The 18,488-nt window shown below is 37.9% G+C and overlaps 1 protein-coding gene across 6 annotated transcripts in view; it reads left to right on the top strand.

The window, feature by feature from the left end:
• The window catches only part of LOC105205369 (RNA-binding protein Musashi homolog Rbp6), a 594,533-nt gene that overhangs the window by 549,210 nt on the left and 26,835 nt on the right, over nt 1–18,488 (top strand). For all 6 annotated transcript variants that reach the window (XM_026130366.2, XM_026130364.2, XM_039452221.1 and 3 more), the window contains 3 exons: nt 712–796; nt 6,786–6,818; nt 7,742–7,825. In XM_026130366.2, coding sequence (XP_025986151.1) covers nt 712–796; nt 6,786–6,818; nt 7,742–7,825 — 202 coding nt within the window. The remainder of the gene's footprint in view (nt 1–711; nt 797–6,785; nt 6,819–7,741; nt 7,826–18,488) is intronic.

The following is an 18,488-nucleotide window of genomic DNA, read 5'->3' as shown; positions in this document are numbered from 1 at the left end:
TCTCTCCTCCATCCCAAAAGGGTGCTTTCCATTTACTTTATATAACCTCAGAGGTCGCGTCAAAAGATATTTGCCTTCTGCTCCCTGCTTGTAACGTTGAACAAAATTAATTTTCCGTATAATCGAGAAGGTCTCTGTTATTTATATTTGACACGCATGTTGAATGTACATGCAGGCGAGATTGTAGGCAAAAAAGAGAAGAACTGGTCATAGTTTCTCTAGTAAGAGACATCTTTGTTTGCTTTCCGCTACAACGAAAAGCTCTCTCACGACGGTCAAGTATTTTCTTGATGCCACCTCGTATCAATAATCCTGAAGTAAGCTCGCCACGCGCCCGCTGATCCAGTCAATATCCTCTTTAACTCTCATCCTCCATAGTTAGTTAAATATTTCTTTACGAAATTTTTAGGAAAAAACAATTTTAGTACTTTTAGCTACCTGACGATTAGCAGGAAGAGTAAGCAACAAATAATAATAATAATAATGTTTCTAATGTCTCTTTTAACTATTACTTGTCGAAGATGATTCGTACGTTATCCGCCGTAACAATGCGCAATCAATACTTCGACAATTCTACTAGATAGTGCGTCAAAGTGTCCAAAGTGTCCGAAACCTATCCCAATCATCAGCTTTCTCCCAACTCTCGTGCCAGCCGATCGTTTCTCTCTTACCCGTCCCTCTCTCTTTACCTGCTCTATTTAAAATTTCAAGGTCGAATGCAAGAAGGCACAGCCAAAGGAAGTGATGCTCCCAGCGAATCTGGCGAAGACGCGAGCGGCCAGCAGAGGCGCATACGGTGAGTTGGTGATGGTCGCGACACCCACCCCCACCACCTATCGTTACGCGCCGTATCCCTTGCCGACGGCGGCCGCAGCCGCTGCACATGAGCCGCGGCAGCCACCGCCGGGCCTCCTCACCATCACTTGCTGGCTCCGATAGTCGCTACCGCCGCTCCGAATGCAGCCGCTACGTATCAGTACGCGGCCGGTGCAGCCGCGCCGACAGCCGCCGCGGCCGCTACCACTGCGGCGGCGGTTTACGATGTGAAGCGCGCGATCGCGGCAGCAGCCGCGGCCGCGGCTGCGGCGTCTTACCGGCCACATCCGGTCGCGGCCGCGTCCCGCGCTGCCGCGCTCACCTATTCCATGAGCGATCTGCTCGGTGTTCAGGGCCTCGATATGGGCGCCGTTTACCATCCAATACCTACGATCGGCCTATGACCAACGATACTCACGCCTCTTTCGCGGCCGCAATAATTGCAGCTTGTCCAGAGGTGTCATACTGTACGTCCGTTCTTTTTCTTTTTATTTTTTTCAATTGATCGGTCGTCCTTTCTTTCAATGTTGCTTACCTCGACAGCCAAATTTTTACGTCTCGTTGTAGTATATTGTTGTAAATTTTACAATTCGTACACATTGAGGGACGACGTAATAACACGATTTTAAATCGTAAATGCAGTACTCTTCCTCAGTCTTGTTTAAAGATAACAGTTTAATATGTGCCAAGATTTGTAACTTTGGATAGATCGATTTAGATTACGTAAATTATAAAGTTTGAGAAACTCAGTAGATTGGATACATTTTTACAAAAAAAGAAATATATATTTTATCAAACCTTTTTAAGACAAAATTGGCCAAAGAAGTCAATTATTCCTTTATGTTTCTTATTTATATAATCGATTGTAGCGACAGATGTTAGAAAAAATGTCGCTGAAAAAAAATGAATCTCTTATAACAAATGAGTTATTTTCTAATGAAATATTACATTAGATTAAACAGTACCTTGCACATTCCTCGATTGAGACTGTTTTAGTCTTCGTTTTAATGTGAGTAGTCAACGAGAGAAAACGAAAGTATTAATTAATATATATTGATCAGTGATGAAACGACCGGGTGATAAATATCAATTTCAAAAAGTGCAATATCGTAGATTTAGGAAGACCGTTCTTATTTACCTGTTCGAAATACATATCGAGAACGCGATATTTCCGCGGAGCCGTTCGCGGTTGGCAATGTTCGGCGAAACTGTGATCGTAGAAGCAGAAGAGAACGCGTAGCGAATTGCAGATTTAATCGACGTGGTAGTACCTATGGGGCCTCATTTTCTCGTAGTGAAAAAAGTAGATACACGTAGAAACGAGACAAACGTATCACAAAAGACTGGTAGTTATTTCGTAGATAATTAGTAACGCGCAGGTAGTAGGACAATAAACAAAGTGTTCAAATATAGAGAGAAAACGGACCGAAATGATCCAATGTTGCTCAACAAATAAGTCACCGTCGCGTCGAACCTGTCTCCTTATTGTCTTTCGATTTATAAATTTACAATGTTCAATAAAATAGAGATTTTCAAAAGTATTTACTTTCCAATTAAACATTGTTAAATTTAAAAATAAAGTTTATATGGACTATGTGATGGATCTTTAAAAAAAAATAGTTTATCTTCTCTGAAGTTTTCTAAAATACATAAAATACATTTCTCTATGAGTTACACAAATATTTCTGTATTTTTAAATAAAAAATATTTTTAGATGAATTATTTGTTAAAAAAGTCAAAAGTATATATATATGACACTTAAAACGTCAATAATAATTCAAGATATCGTGCACTGTTGATTTAAGTTTAATAACATTATTAAATATGCTTTGAAAATAAATAAAATCATAAAAAAACATTTTCTTTTACATATTAATGAAGATAAGCAAAAAGTGAACGAACAGTAACCGTGTCTAAAACTATATAAATCTCAATCATCTATCGACGTTGAATAATTGAGTTCTCAGTGTCCATCACACTTACCGTTAAAAGCGCTTCAATTAAAACAGCGTAGAAATTAACGCAGACATCGAGCCTTCAACGAAGGCGGAATGAAAGAACAGGAAATCGAAAGACAAGGCGGGCGATAATTTTCAGGTCACCCCGCTGGGGGAAACAAAACAACAAGTCCTCGATGGAGACTGTATGTTCGTCGTTTGGCGGCTGTCAATTCGTTAGTAGAACCTAGTTGAAATTTTAGCGTTTCGAACAAAGCTCTAACGTAGAAATTGTCGTCTGCGAGGTTACGCGACAACACCGGATGATATAATTAAAAGCCGCGATGGAGGATATGCTCGCGTTTTGTGGCGTATTTTCGAACGTCTTTAAAAATAACAGAATACTTTTTCGGGGCGAAACGACCGTTCGTTCATATATAGCGAACGTGCTCTTCGACCGAGGCCGTTGATTACGAATATTTTATCAGAAAATTGAAATAATATAAAAGAGAAAAACACCATTCCCCTTTCCCTTCTCCCAGGTAGTGGTTTGTCGCGTACACCGCTCGCGAGCATGCGAGCGATAATTGAAGGAAATCAATTAGCGGCGCATGCCGACGCAAATTGTCGGCGATGCGACAAAAGGACGGTTAGCGCGACGGGAGCCCGCAGGAAATGGTTAGCGACACGTGCACTTCTCATTTGTCGCGTCTTCCGAAATATTTTTCGCAAGTGACTTCATGAAATTTCATAATGTCGAAGCAAGAAAGAGAACTCAGTGTTCCAGACGATATATAAAGATACTCAAAAGGAAAGACACGAACTCTATCGGCACTATTTATATGTATATAAATACATACGTGAATCTATATACATATACGTATATACGTATAATATATTTATATTCTATATTTGTATGGAGTGTCCCAAAATTAGCGGTATATGTCTTATTGGCACTAAAAATTAAATCAAAAAGAAAAAAATTGAATGATCTTGAAAGAAATGAATTTCTAGAATATAAATTAATGGCGAGGCTTGAATTTTAAGTTATATATAAATACGAAGATAAAATTATTACTCGAGGCTTAATTATTGTTTTACATTAGAATTTAAAATGACAAACAATAGTTCTCACAATCAAGTTGTTATCGAAAAATATAGATATCAGTAGTTTTCGGACACTCTGTATTGATACGTACCTAACGATCCATTATAGATTACGTCAGACAATATATACGTTATATTGTTTTGTATCTTACCTATTTGGTAACGCATAGCATTTGATATTAATATCGATATATTTTGTGAGCCGCATCACACCTTATAGTTTTTTGTAATAGATTAAACAGATATACATATCGGAGCCTATATATCTATCTATCTATCTATCTCTACATATCTAGGTAATTAGGTAAACATTTGTGTTGTTACCAGACCTTAGACATTACTGAGACTCTAGGCGCTCTAGGTTCGATTAGTTAGAGCGAATCAGTTTTGAGCGAATTAATATATTACTATGTACACGTTCCTACCGTTGAGACTAGTGAAGTATAGCTTTTGGGAAGTCACTATGATATCGTTAGTTTAGATTATACTTTAGGCGCTCGTCTTCGCGGAAGTCCGTGCACTCGCTTCCGTTCGTTGATGAAAAATTGCCTCTCACCGAGGAGGGAAAACTTGGCCTCCGTCGTAACATTCCCACTCACGTTTGCTTCCGCAGAATTATTCGCGAGAGAGGCGAGATGAAGCGCACAGTGTTCGGCATCTTCCGCGAAGAATACGCATTACCAGCGGCTTCAAAGAGACCTATTATATTGTACCTATTACTTAACGAGCTACGTTACACAGTTACATTTATATTACGTTATACGTAATATTATACCTCTCTATATAGGATACATACTAAATATATATCGTGCGTATACCTGTCTATACCTAATGCCTCAGCTCCCGTATATCCTTCTCATATACTACTTGTTACATAGTACTTAACTCTTCTTAAGCCGCATAGCACCGTTTATCTTGATAATAATGCGTGAGACGTGTGTCCTAGAAAGTACGTACTTAGCCAGAGAGGCGCAACACTGTCAGTTTCGTAAGTAGACCAGACCTTGAAGGTGCGGTTTCGTTGTTGGCCTTTGTGACACTTGGGCCGAATTTTGGGTTTCACGGGAATGTAGAGTATGATGTCTTGCATAATTAGAGTAACGGGGACGCAGAACGATTCGACGGAATGCATCCCCGATACACGGCCTCGCGAATGTTCTCCTCCTCCTCCGAGACGGGGCGCACACATCGAAGGGGGCATACATAAAATTCTAGTGAGAGTAACTCAATGAATTCCACATTGCCGAAGCCATCGATGTGACGTAAACGTTAATCGACCGGCAACTCGATCGTAAACTCGAGCTGAAACAGGCTTTATGCGCTCCTCGGAACTCCGAGAGACTGTTAATGTTAATACGTCGTTCGTAAACGTCTGCTCTACGTGAGATCGATATGTTGCATCTGAGAAAGTACAGGGTGTATATTATATGTAGATGCTATATAGAAAGCACGCGCATAATTCGCGCAAGAATTATTTACATAGTATCGTCGAGATCTATTCACGTGTTTCGATGAAACGACAAAGGTATATCTATATAATGCTGCAAACGATTCCATTGAGATAAATGCGATATAGGTGCTCGACGTACATACAAATCTTATTATTGTAGCTCACAAGAGTTTAGAAAGCCATTAAGACAGAGAAAAAGAGTGCAAAATGATAGTAAAATACCATTGAGCGCTTGACGTAATCAAAACCAGCCCGGTAGAGAGACTTTAGGTACGGAATTACTAATACTATTAATATGTATCAGTGTATTTTAATGGCTAGAATAAATGCTCTTATACTTTTTTCCATCTGCGTAATATTGTGAGAGCAACGTCGATATGGACACTAGCATAGTGAGTCTAGTAGTGTAGTATTATTGTGGTCGGTGTTTTTTTCAATATTGTATCGTCAATATAAATGTGGTAGTGGTGCCGGTGCTATGCCACTCACACGTACGATAGAAAAATAAAAATACAACACACGCTACACGTGTGTATTCTCCGATCATTCCGCAAATCTGTCAACATTTGCGGAAAATATTCAAGTGGTGGCATATTACCGACCCTTATAGTCGATATCTAATAAGCTATATAGAGAGCCTAGCAAATATTACTTAACGGTAAATAATTAACTAATACCTTTGGAGGCTACAATAACCATAGTTTATAGGAGGGTTTATTTTGTCGTAGAATTGGAAACACCTCGGCCGAGCGTAGTTACCTAGTACCTTGTCACACAGTTTAGAAAATGCGCTATATAGTCGATGCGATATACATATATACATAGTGAGAATCTTAGTTGTGTGGTCTTTTGGATTAGTATCGAATTATGAAATTTCATGGATGCCTTGATCTCTCTATCATTCTATTTTTCTCATTCTTTCTCTTTCCTCACTCTTTCTCTCTCTCTCTCTCTCTCTCTCTTTGTCTCTTTTACTCATTTTCTTATATTCTGATTAACCTAGAAAGCTTCTAATCCTGTTTCTTATCTTTTTTCTTTTGTTACGTTCTCTTTTATCGTTTGGACCTAGTCATCCTTTACACTTAAATCCCGACGAATTTCTGCAACGCTTCGCTTCATACTTAACTTATCTCCGTGTACATATTCTTAAATGTTTACGCCTTTTTTCGCCTGTTCGAAGAAATATATTGGTCTTATAAAACTTGGCGGAAATAATTGACATGTAGAAATTTCTTACTTCTGACACGTAGTTTATTTCGTAAGTTTTCGAGCGATCAATATCTTTCTTCGTACGTAGTTGCAGAAATTTTGATGGAGACTTGAAATCGTTGCACTAACGAACATACAGTATAAATAAAAGGAAGAAATCTCGAAAAGAAAAAAGAATTGATAAAAATGAGCAAAACAAGTATTCACGATACATCGATTTATCTCGAAATTACATTTTAATCGAGTTTGTTTGTTTTTTCTTATAGATTTTATGTGGTCTCTGGGAGCATTACCTGATGGTGAGTATTTAAAATATGTACTGACTACTAAAACATTCGATATCTATATACTGACGATCGCTATTACAAACACACCTAAAGTAATAATGATGCTCTCCGGTTCGATACACAGCCTTTATACATATTGCCTCTTTCACTTATTTGCTTTAATTTATTTTATCTATAGCATATCTTTCAATTCCGAATACTGTATGCGAATCATATGTAAATATTAGAATTTACCGGATTAGTTAGTAACCTCTCATTAGCTTTTGTATTAATGGAAATTTAACCCATTTAGCAGAATAGATATGGCTATAACTCATAGATATAATTTCATAGGTTTAACCTAGCAATTAGCAGAGTAAATACAATTTTTATCTTCTTATAACGATCATTTTTATTGTTTTCCATGTTTTCAACGAATTACTATCATCGACTCAATGAAATAATTCGTCAAATATTAAGAAAGTTTTTTAATAGTTTCAGTTCTTTAATAACTTTCTAAGTTTTCCTACAAAAATAAGATAACACAGAATCTTTCAAACTTTTTATAAAATTGAATTGAATAATAGATATTCTTGCATGCTTTCATTGATTTCCGTTTTTTTAGTAAAAAATAGATTTTGACCTTTTTAAATATTTTTTTATAGAAATATACATCTTTACATTTCATACTTCTTTAAATAACTCAAAATATAAATCCAGCACATAATAGAATTATCTCATGTTATATAAAACGGTACGATACTGAAATCAAAATTATACATATTATCCTTTATTGAAAAACATTTATAGTTATAATAACGTAACAAAAAGTGCGAAAAAGCTAAAAGATTTCTTATCAGCGTTTATGAAACCGTTGTCACGAACGTTTACGCTGTCTCAAATGCCGAACGAGTTACAAGTAAGAAGTCTAATGGAAATTTTCCTTGTGTTCGCAGGTTTCCCAGCGGCAGCGTACGCGGCATACGCGGCGGGCCGCGGCTATTCTGGGTACCCTAGTTTCGGATTACCCTACCCGACAGGTAACCACCTTAGCCTTAACCACCTTAACCACCACAATGCGGCCCACATCGCGCCCCTGAACTTGAACTTGAACCTCATACAGGCGCAGCCGGCGCCCCATCATAATCCGCCCACCCCGACACCGCTCTTTTACCATCCCAATCTGGACCTCTACAATGCCATGCCTCTGTGAACTAACTCACTGATTAACTATACCGATAACGAGCTGAGCGCGCACTCTAACCCATCGCTACACGCTAACTGACTGTGCTGTCGCTTGGTCCATTCGATCCCATCGTGGCGGGAGAGCGTGTTGCAACGCGATAATCATGAGGTGAGAGACAGCCTCGTGTTCCCGAGGGTGATACGGGCAGTTCGAGAGCACGTTGAAGACACGCGTGCAATGCGCACGCGGCAGTTGTCGAGAATCCTCGAGGATTCTCCGTAGAGACGTATACTAAACTTTCTCGAGGGACAAAGCGATTCTCCGTTTCGGGATCGTGAGTTATTGAACTGGACGACGTCCGGAACGCAAGCAGGTTCCGCCGAAAGCGCGTTGCTATTTGCACGAGGAATAGCGGGAACGGACGGGAGCGGCGAGAGATTCCTTACAGTACGGATGATTCTCTTCTTTAAAGCAGGGAGAGTTCCGATTTCGTAAAGTCTTTCGTCGCTCTCGACAGCACGCGAGAGAGCCACGATAAGATATGCATACAAGCGAAAAGGAGACGGGGGAATAATGTTACGTCGTAAGAACTTCGCCTAGTTTATAGGATATTCGGGGATAAATTATTAATGTCTAGCAATGTCAGCTCGCGGCCGACGGCGACGGATGCTCGGCGGCGATATCGCTTCTCTATGAAAAAATTTGTATACTATTGGAGTGCTTATTCAATACTCGTCGCGGTATTGGTTTCACGTATTTTTTTAATAACAAGACACTGTCGGACAGCAACCAGCGATGAAAATTGTACAAATCGAATAGTTAGGCTAATATATCAAAGTTACTCGTTACGTTAAGGTTTGAGAACACCAAGAAAAAAAAATTTGTTGATATCCTTGATAAACATCAAGTAACATCTTATTCTACTCTGTATTCATCTGCCTACTAATTAGCAGAACCTTCGACAGATTTCACAACCATTACTTCATTATACATTTTTCTACTATATTTTGAAATGATATTTTTTAAAGGAACAATGGCTTCCAAAGGATATAAATAATCTATTCTCTTTCTCGTTCTGCGGTAGACAATAAATCACCGAGTGTTTGCGAAAAAGTGTGTTGTGCTACCCGTGGATTCGGAATTTATTGAGCTGTTATAGCTACGGTGCGCTATTGATTCTCCCTTGCTGTGGTTATCATTTTTAAAGAATTCAAAATCTCAAAATATCGCTACGTATATATATATATATATATATATATATATATATATATATATATATATATATATATATATGTATGTATGTAGAATAAAAGTACATGTGGATAGAGAAAAAAGGATATGTATAGATTACGCCGAGTGCCAAAAATGCCTCATGGAAGTATTCGAACGTTTTATTCGATTTAATATAGGCGTATTATCGTTTGAATACTTTGGTAAGCCGCTATGTGAAATCAATCATTCCTTTCAATAACGAATATATCCCAATAGCAATCTCAATAAAAGCAAATATCCAATCAATGTCCGAATTCATCAGTAAATACCACTAAATATTGAAATAGCCGATAAAAGTTATCAGAAAATACTTTTACTTTTAAAGCATTTATTAGCCAAAACTGTGCAGAGAGAGCGTACAGTAAAACCAATATTATATATTTTGTGAATACACGTCGATATTTTGAAAATCGACGATGTCACCAAAATTGAGTTCAAACTGTTCAGAGCTGTTTGGCTCGGATCGTGAAATCGATCGCGATATAAAATGTGTGTAGATGAAACGGGGTAAAATGTCATTGTTGATATCTGGCAAGGGTAACAAGTACGTATCGATTGACAATGATACGCGAGGGACCGCATCGCGGTCCACTTTGACGCATACGAACACACAAACGTACACGTATTCAGCTATTGGCATACACGTACGATTGCACCGATTAATAGGATGTCTATGGAAAATGAGCACGTCCATCTTTCGATATCGATCTGTTGAAATCAGAGTGAATGATAGCTCGTGGGCGGTTCTTTCGTAGTCAAGCCTTCCTCATGACGTATTCGCGAAATGAAAGTCACAGATTGCACTTGAATATATTCAGGGGAAATGCATCTCTTTTCTATCGCAATATCGTGATTGCCTATCGAAACGCTCGATAAACAGAATTGAAGCATAGTAAATCGTTAGTTTGCTCCCCCGCGAATTATCAAACTTATCGATCTGTTTCGATTTGTTTCTGCAAACTTTCCTTTTAACGATATCAAATTGTTATCTGTATTTTTACCGATGTTTATTTGTTATTATTTCGGAGATTTCGTTATTTGATTTTGTTATATAAAATTTGAAACGAGGTAGAAATATATTGAATGTAACAAATATGTGTTTAATAATACTGGAATCTTTGCTACGTAACCAAAGAGTTAAAATGAAAACCATGTAAAAAACCATGATGTTTTTATTGATAGTTTCAGAAAGAAAAACATTTTCACCAACAATTATATCAAACTAATTTTCATTCAAAATTAACAAAATAATTATCAATCTCCTCTTGATTTAAAGCTTTTTGTATAAATAACTTCTAACAGTTTGCGCGATTTTATTTCGGTTCTCCTCGTATGTTCTTATGACTATAACAATATACGAATTGTTTTTATGACTATAACGCTTTTTTAAATATTTCCTCACCTCCGTTAACATCTATTAAGGCATCGCGCACTTTATCATGAATTATGCTTGCTTGCCTTCGTCATTTCTCGCCTGGTAAACGTACGCACGTTTTGTTCCACGTGTTCCACGAAAGGCGATTGCGATCGAAACTACGCACCCTTCCATCCCACGTAATTTTAACCCTTACACGCGGCTTGCCGCTCCTCCATGTCAAGCATGTAAAGCAGTAATAACGCGTCACGTCATTAGCGTCGGACAAACTGCGACCGGTGCCCCGTCGCGATTGAGATTAATTAGCGCTGGAGATAGCGTCGGCAAATGATATCGCTTCAGAGAACGCTTAAAAAAAAAGAGAGAGAGCGAAAAGCGATCCTTATTGTCTCGAGAAATTGAAACTTACGTTCCTATGTATATCGATTCTTAAAACAAAACATGGGTGGGAAGAGAACTCATAAATAATGTATAATGTTTTTCGGACGTTGGCCCATCCCTCAAAAAGCCTGTCCTCCCCACTGCTCCTCCTTACATCTCCTCTTACCATCTCCTTTCACGATCCGATCCTCGCTTTCCTCCAGGGATGTGCTCGATGCTCCCAGAATCGTTTCCAATTTTCCTCGATACTCGCTACTTAACGCATTTGAATAACTTTTCGGGATCACCCCCGCGGCTACCTTTCCACTTTTCGCCCGTTCCCGATTTCCCAGCCCGGCTTGTGTGTCTTATTGCGTACAGTTCACGAGGCATGGTGGTAGAAGGAAAAGTGGATATCATCCGCGATGATTGATCGCCATAAAGAAGAACTCTTCGCCACCCCCCCCCCCCCCTAGTTCGCCTCCCTCAATGTATTCCCAATGTCCGAAAAACATTCGTCGGTTAAGCCACCCTCTTCGCAAACACGGGAACGGGGCGATCTTCCACATAGGAACGAATTCAAGTGGGGTAGAAAAGATATTTCTGGGTAGAGGGGGCGGCAACGTATACTCGGGATATATTCGCTTCGTGGAGAACTTCTTCACGAAAGGTCTTCTGCTCGAACGTTTCCGAACTGCAAATATTCCGTTGCTTCGAGAGAAGTCAAACGGCAGCCGTGATTTAACGATCGCTAGACATTCACCTTCGTGTCACGAAACGAAAACGCCGAACGAGATCGCTTCACGATGCGAAATGAATTTGAACCGTCTCGCGTACTTCCCATATTGATAAATAAAGATAAATCTTTCGGCAAATTACAAATGAAGGGGCAGGCGCGCGAAACATTGTTCTTATGCAGATCGAGTCATTTTTGCAAATGAATCATTATTTTCTATTATGTCATACAAAATGTTAGATCTCACGTTATTTTTACGAAATTTTAACGAAAAGTTATCTTTATTTTTTTTATTTCAATTTCCATTACTTAAATATACCTTTGTTAAAGATTTATTCTATATAAAGAAATAAAATATTGTTTCTATTTTAATGCTTTTAACATTAAACTTGATCATTATAATCCAGGTTTCATAGAAAATATATATTTCAGATACGTATTTTACGTATATATGCTTTAGAGAGATACACATTGCATGAATGAATAGTGTATCAACGTTTAATGGTGCTTGTAGAGATACTTGATATCGTGTGACATTGTTGTGGTCATTAACTAAATTCCAAATGTACTAACACCAAAATTACAAGCAAATTGTCACAAATCTGATCCTCTTGTTTGCCTCTTCGAGCCATGTTTTTCAATTCAAGATGGATGAGATGTTTAGTACGTCAGCATAACATTATACAGCAAATTCACTCTAGTTACGCTGCAAGTTTTCGTAGAGCGAAAGAGAGTCTATTTGTTATTGACGTAAAATCAGTGAGTTTCAATTACGATTAAATCAACGAAAATACGCTTTCATTCACAAGTTAATCGACTAAGGTTTACATAAAACATTATCGAGAGATACAGAAGTTAATCGATAATTATTTCTATACGACTTAAGAACGCGTAACGTTACATAAATAAATCTCTACAGTTGAAATTATTTTTCCATTAGCAATTCTATCAATATTCACGTACACTAAAATTATCTCAATGCGGCAAATAATTTTCATAAGCAACATGAAACATTTTTCAATCTCAGTGCAGAGGAATTTAAATGAACATGAGGCACCGTTCTCGCAGTTTGTCCGATGATATATTAGACATTTAGTAAGATTCGAGTCAATTTATTATTCTAAGGTAGCACTTTATATCTCTTTTCGATGATATGTCAAGCCGATGAAAACAAGCGACGCGAGAGAGTAATGATGGGTAACCGCAAAACAGTAACTTAAAGAAGATCGAGAAGCGAGAGAAGAAACTAGTGACTTAAGAAACCGATGGTAGTTTCAGGTACTTTGGGACTATCTTCTCTATTCCGCGAAGTGTAGAATAATTCTTTAGCAAGAAAAAAGAGCTGCCACGTGAACCGCGCAATAGAGTGGTCGAATGGTGACGTTAAGAGGAAGAAAAGCTCTTAATCCTCAAATGAAGCGAGAACTTCACATCGGTGAAAAAAAAAAAAATAAATAAAACAAAGAAGGAAACATGGAGAGAGGGACAATTGTACCGACTTGTTTTTCTTATGATACGCGCTAATAATTGCCCCGGTCAGTTAGATTTTCTCGATTCGCTCGCGGAACGAGTAGAACTGAATCCTTTTAGCTCGTGTGACCGCCTTTCTTACGAGAAAATAACAAGCTGCAACGTCTCCATATTTTTCTCGGGATAACGCCGCTTGAGTAGACAGCGTAACGATGACGACGACAACGACGACGTCCTCCAACGATTTCCTCTTAGAATGCAAACGCAGTAACGAGCTTCTTCTCTTCCTTGCCCGAAGAAAAAGGGGGTAGTCCATGACGCCTCATTGGACATCAGTCGGTTTTTCAGAGGAACTCGAAAAGGATACTTCTTTTCTTTTCGCCGGCTTACTGCTTGTCGGCGTGCACGGACTTCGCAAATATATCGGACTTTCTTCCTTTCCGTCGTTTTTTTTCTCGGCGAATCGATTCATGTGGGGAATTTATTCTGTATAAAGGGCAATTCGGGTTTATACGGGTAAATCGGTTAGATTATTCAAATCTCGAGGAGGACAATTGCGTAAAGGATAAAATTGACGCGTACATTGTTGATAAGAATCTTTTGTTATCCACTTATTGTGCGACTGGCGTCAATATGATCCTAATACAATTGTTCTTTCAAATTTTTGTTTGCGTTCAGATTTTACTATATGTTGAATAATCGTACAGTGTGTCGGTGCTAATTAACATTGCCATTTAATAAAATCAGAATGTCATTAAATTATTTTAAATTAATATTATATTTAATACATATTTTAAAAATATAACATCCTAATTAAAATTATTTTAAGAAATTCTAATTTAGAGAACGTATTGAACAGTAATTGTGAAAATATTTATAGAAGTATTAACACAGTTTTAGTAAAATTATTCGTTTATATCATTCATTGTTATGTTATACAATATATCTATCAACGCTGTTTTGAAAACGCTCTTTCAAACTGGATATATTCTATTCATATTCGCATTCGATTAAGGAGCGAAAGGGAAAGAAAGAGAATAAGGGAAAAGAGGCAAGAGTTTTACACGTACGTACACGCGAATCGAAACTCAGTACTTTCATCGGAGAGCAGGGGTAGGGTGGGGAGAGGGCAGCTGCGGCGAAGCGGAAGGGTTGTACGTGAAGCGGAGGAGAGAAGAGGGTGGCAGAGGCGCACCGTCGTATTTCACAGTCATTACCGTAACGTGTTACCGTGCGCGCTCGTTGCGCCACGCAATAAATCGTCGGTTACCGTTACTATGGCGGTGAGGGGGTAAGAGGGGTTGCGAGAGGGAGATGAACACGAGGGGGGTTATTGTGGAACCTCAACCCGCCACCAGTGCCAGTGCGTTTCTGCTAACCGTTCGCAACGGCACGATCGCGACCTCCTTTCCGATTCTTTGCACTTGAATCTTTCCTGCTTTTTACATCTTTTTTTTTTACCGCAAGACAGTTTAACCTTTAGACATTCTGGATAATTACACGTTGAGCATTGAAACATTTCTATTCAATAAATAGCCAGGCTTTTGAATTTACGCTGTTTTCATAAAAAAAAGACATGATATTTTGGAATCTAAAAATTAATTTATGTTACGTTTGTAATTAAAATTCTTGTTTTATATAACAATTATAAGAAACATTATTTCAATTTATTCAAGTTTACTTTTCTTGAACCCTTAATGTTTATAAATTTTAAAAGCATTTGTTGCACATCAAATGCAGCATTTACAACGCTGTTATAACAGCCCTACATAGTGTTGCTTTGCCAGGTTTCCCCGCGATCTACATTCGCCAGCTACATCTTTCATTTTCTCTGCCGGCAATGTCTAGAACATCGCGGCGCATAGCTCACAGCGCAAACAACAGTGCGATTGCTCCAATACCCGCGAATTAATACCACGACAAGCTCGATTCGCGCCACTTTCCGCAGAGCGCGTCATTACATTCTGTCGCGCGTTGCAGTGTATGATTTTACCTTTTTCCCCCTTTTATTTCCGTTTTTAAGCTCCTGGCCTTTGTTTCGTTCCATTGACGACAATGCACATAACTCTCGCGCTTTCCGCCTTCTCTCTTCCGTCGTTTCCGCGTTCGGTCTTTGTTCGACGCAAGCGGACGGATTCGTTTCCATTCGCGAGTTCAAATCGCGAGTAGAAGCCGCCGGAAATAAAACGTGGTAAACGGGAGAGGGTCAAAGAGGGAAATGATTTGAATTTCGATTATTTCTGCTGCAGTTTTCTCGCGGACACGTGCGCGAATTCGATTACGACTTGGCTTAAATCTCACTAGCGAGAAAGAATCATGGATCCGGTGCAACAGTACTTTACGCCTATAAAAATGCAATCAACAGGAAGCAATGAAAAAAAAAAAATATATATATACAATGTTGTCATATTTGAATATGTAAATTTACGGTGTGTACTGATACTGTGAATACATGTATATACACATATATAAAAACACACCTTACTAATTATAGTTCTTCAGTGTACAACAAAGATTCACAACCATGTTGTTACACGCAAATATATCTAATGCAATTACTAATTATAGTAATATCTAACAAAAACATATAATACAATAAATGATATTAAAGCGATCGGTATTTTAATTTGCTTAATTGGAATATTAAGCAAATATCCAATAATAATTAAAGGTAATCGAAACGTATAAATTCCGAATATTGCAAAATGCAAGAAGTCTTTGCAATGAAATGTCTGCATTGCTACTATGTCATCTAAACGATTTGATGGAACGCAGAATTAATGCTTGATCTTTTCGACCGTGTGATATCGGGCGCGAAAAGCGCTCTCCTTCTACGCGTTTGCCGACAAGAGATATATTTTCTATGGATCGCACTATATCGTTATGTGTACATCTCGCTATACTATACGTATACACACACACACACACATACACACATATATATACTTATATATATATATATGTATGTATGTATGTATGTATGTATGTATGTATGTATGTATGTATGTATGTATGTATGTATGTATGTATGTATGTATGTATGTATGTGCATATATATATATATATATGTTGTAAACTGTTGTACATATCGTTCGTAGCGCGAACGGCAAGGCTAAGGTAATACGTTATAGCTTAAGGAAAACCTCGACTCCACGCTAAGAATTCCAAATATCCGAAGCTTATATATAACGCGTGCCGTTTCCGGAGATTTACGATATCGCCGTCATGCGAGAGACACATATAGTATACACGGCGGCACCTGCTCGCGTCCGGAACACAAATGCAAACTCGCCCTCGCAATGAGTTGCGTACAAACACGTGCGCGCGCCTGGGAGCGCTCAAGACTTCACCCCGGAAATGCATTGGGTCACGAAAGTCTATACGTACGCCTGAAGAAGCTTCAAGAAAATGTCAGAACTGATATAAAGTCCTGCATTTTTGAAGTATTCGTGTCTCAGTAATAACAAAAGCCTTCCGGAAAAACACATTGAGCTCAGAATTATGCGAAATTAAAACAGCGATATATATCGTTACTCATCACATTTTCCCCAACTTTTTGTCAATAAGCTCTATACATATGCGTATAATTGTTTTATATGTAAATGTATATTTCTTGTGTGTGCGAAAGTATTTGTGAATGTTTTATAAAATGTTTACAGTTTTATTATTTTTATTCACACAACATGTCTCATTCAATAGGTGGAAAAATGTTTAATTCAACGGAAGAAACTGGATTTAATTACATTATTAGTTCTGCATTTTGGGGTTCTCCGTATAAATTTATTCTCCATAGTTCTCCGTATAAAATTAAAATATTTGCCGATATTTCCATATTTTGGACTTATAATTCTTAATATCTTAATAAGTCTCCTCAAACAATGTTGCTATATTCTGTATGCAAATTTATTTCGATATATACATATAGATCGATGTTTTTTGAGAATATCTTGTAAATACGCGATTGTACAGTCATTTATTCATATCACACATTATGTATACACAGTATAAATAAAAGAATGAACAATATATATAAATAAATAAAAATATATATGTATACAGAGCGGATACAACATATACAAAGCGCGAATGATGTAAATTAATGTTGCTCATATTTGTTAAAACATGAGTCTTGTGAATTATTAATTAAATATCACTAGTTTCTACAACGGCGATCAGTCGTCGGTGATAAATATGGAATCGCTGCGATTAATGTGCGACACTATTTGCCGAACCAGTCTTCATTGTTCATTATTAGAATCAGAATAATTTCACATTTTCAATAGAAATACCGCAATGCCCAATAGATTATATATATAGTTCACGAAACTAGACCAAAAATTTTTGAAAATTTCAATTGCAAGATGAATATATGCAGATAATCTTCAATTTCAATGCAAATTTTTCACTGATATCGTTCTAATCGATTCGATGCGCGAATGTAGCAGAATTATAATCCGAGATAATGAGCTGACATTTTCACGTGAAAATACGCTCCGATTTTTGCAATTATTTGATAAAATTGAACATTATTTTGTGGTTGAATTATATAACTATGGTGCTCATACTGTTTACACTGTAAAATAGAAAAAGTACTGTGTAAAATAATATTTGCGTGGACTAATATAATTTTTATTTTGAAAAACTCATTAGGAATTAATATCCAATTCCGTTTATTTCAATTTTGAATTATTTACCTATTGGAAAGCAGCGAGCTATTTCGGCTGTAATGAATAGCTCTTGATGAAATCGCCTATAATTTGATAGCTCGGAATAATCTTTCGCTGTTAACATAAACCGCACAAATTTTGTCAGCTTATACTACATATATGTCGCGTTAAAGTGAGGTGTCATCTCCGTTATCATCGAAAGGTTAATCCGAGAATGTAACCGTATTGTCTTCCCAAAATCGTTGCAACAAACGAATGTTTTTGTTACTGGTGGTCGTCGAAAGTCAAATTTGAATTTTCTGAAACGGCTTGTTCTCACGTGAATCGCTTGACCGGAAATTACAAAATGTTCACAGACGCATGGCTGGCAAACTCTGTGGTCCTTCGTCAAGCAAAGCGTCGCCTGCCTCTACCCCCATTCCATTAGGTACTGCCAAACACAAGATTCTAAAAAGTAACGAACAAATACTACACGTATTTACACACATGAAGCGCGCGCGTGCGCGCGCATACGCACACACACATACATACACACATGCACGCACGTATGTACGCATCGCGTGTATGACACATACGAATACCTTCGGCAGAAATATCTCGCGTGAAAAAGTGCTCGCCTTCCTGCAAAAGCATTCAC

Source organism: Solenopsis invicta, chromosome 7 (assembly GCF_016802725.1).
Source record: "Solenopsis invicta isolate M01_SB chromosome 7, UNIL_Sinv_3.0, whole genome shotgun sequence".
Classification (NCBI taxonomy): Eukaryota; Metazoa; Arthropoda; class Insecta; order Hymenoptera; family Formicidae; genus Solenopsis; species Solenopsis invicta.
This window is presented reverse-complemented; position numbering and strand designations above follow the sequence as displayed.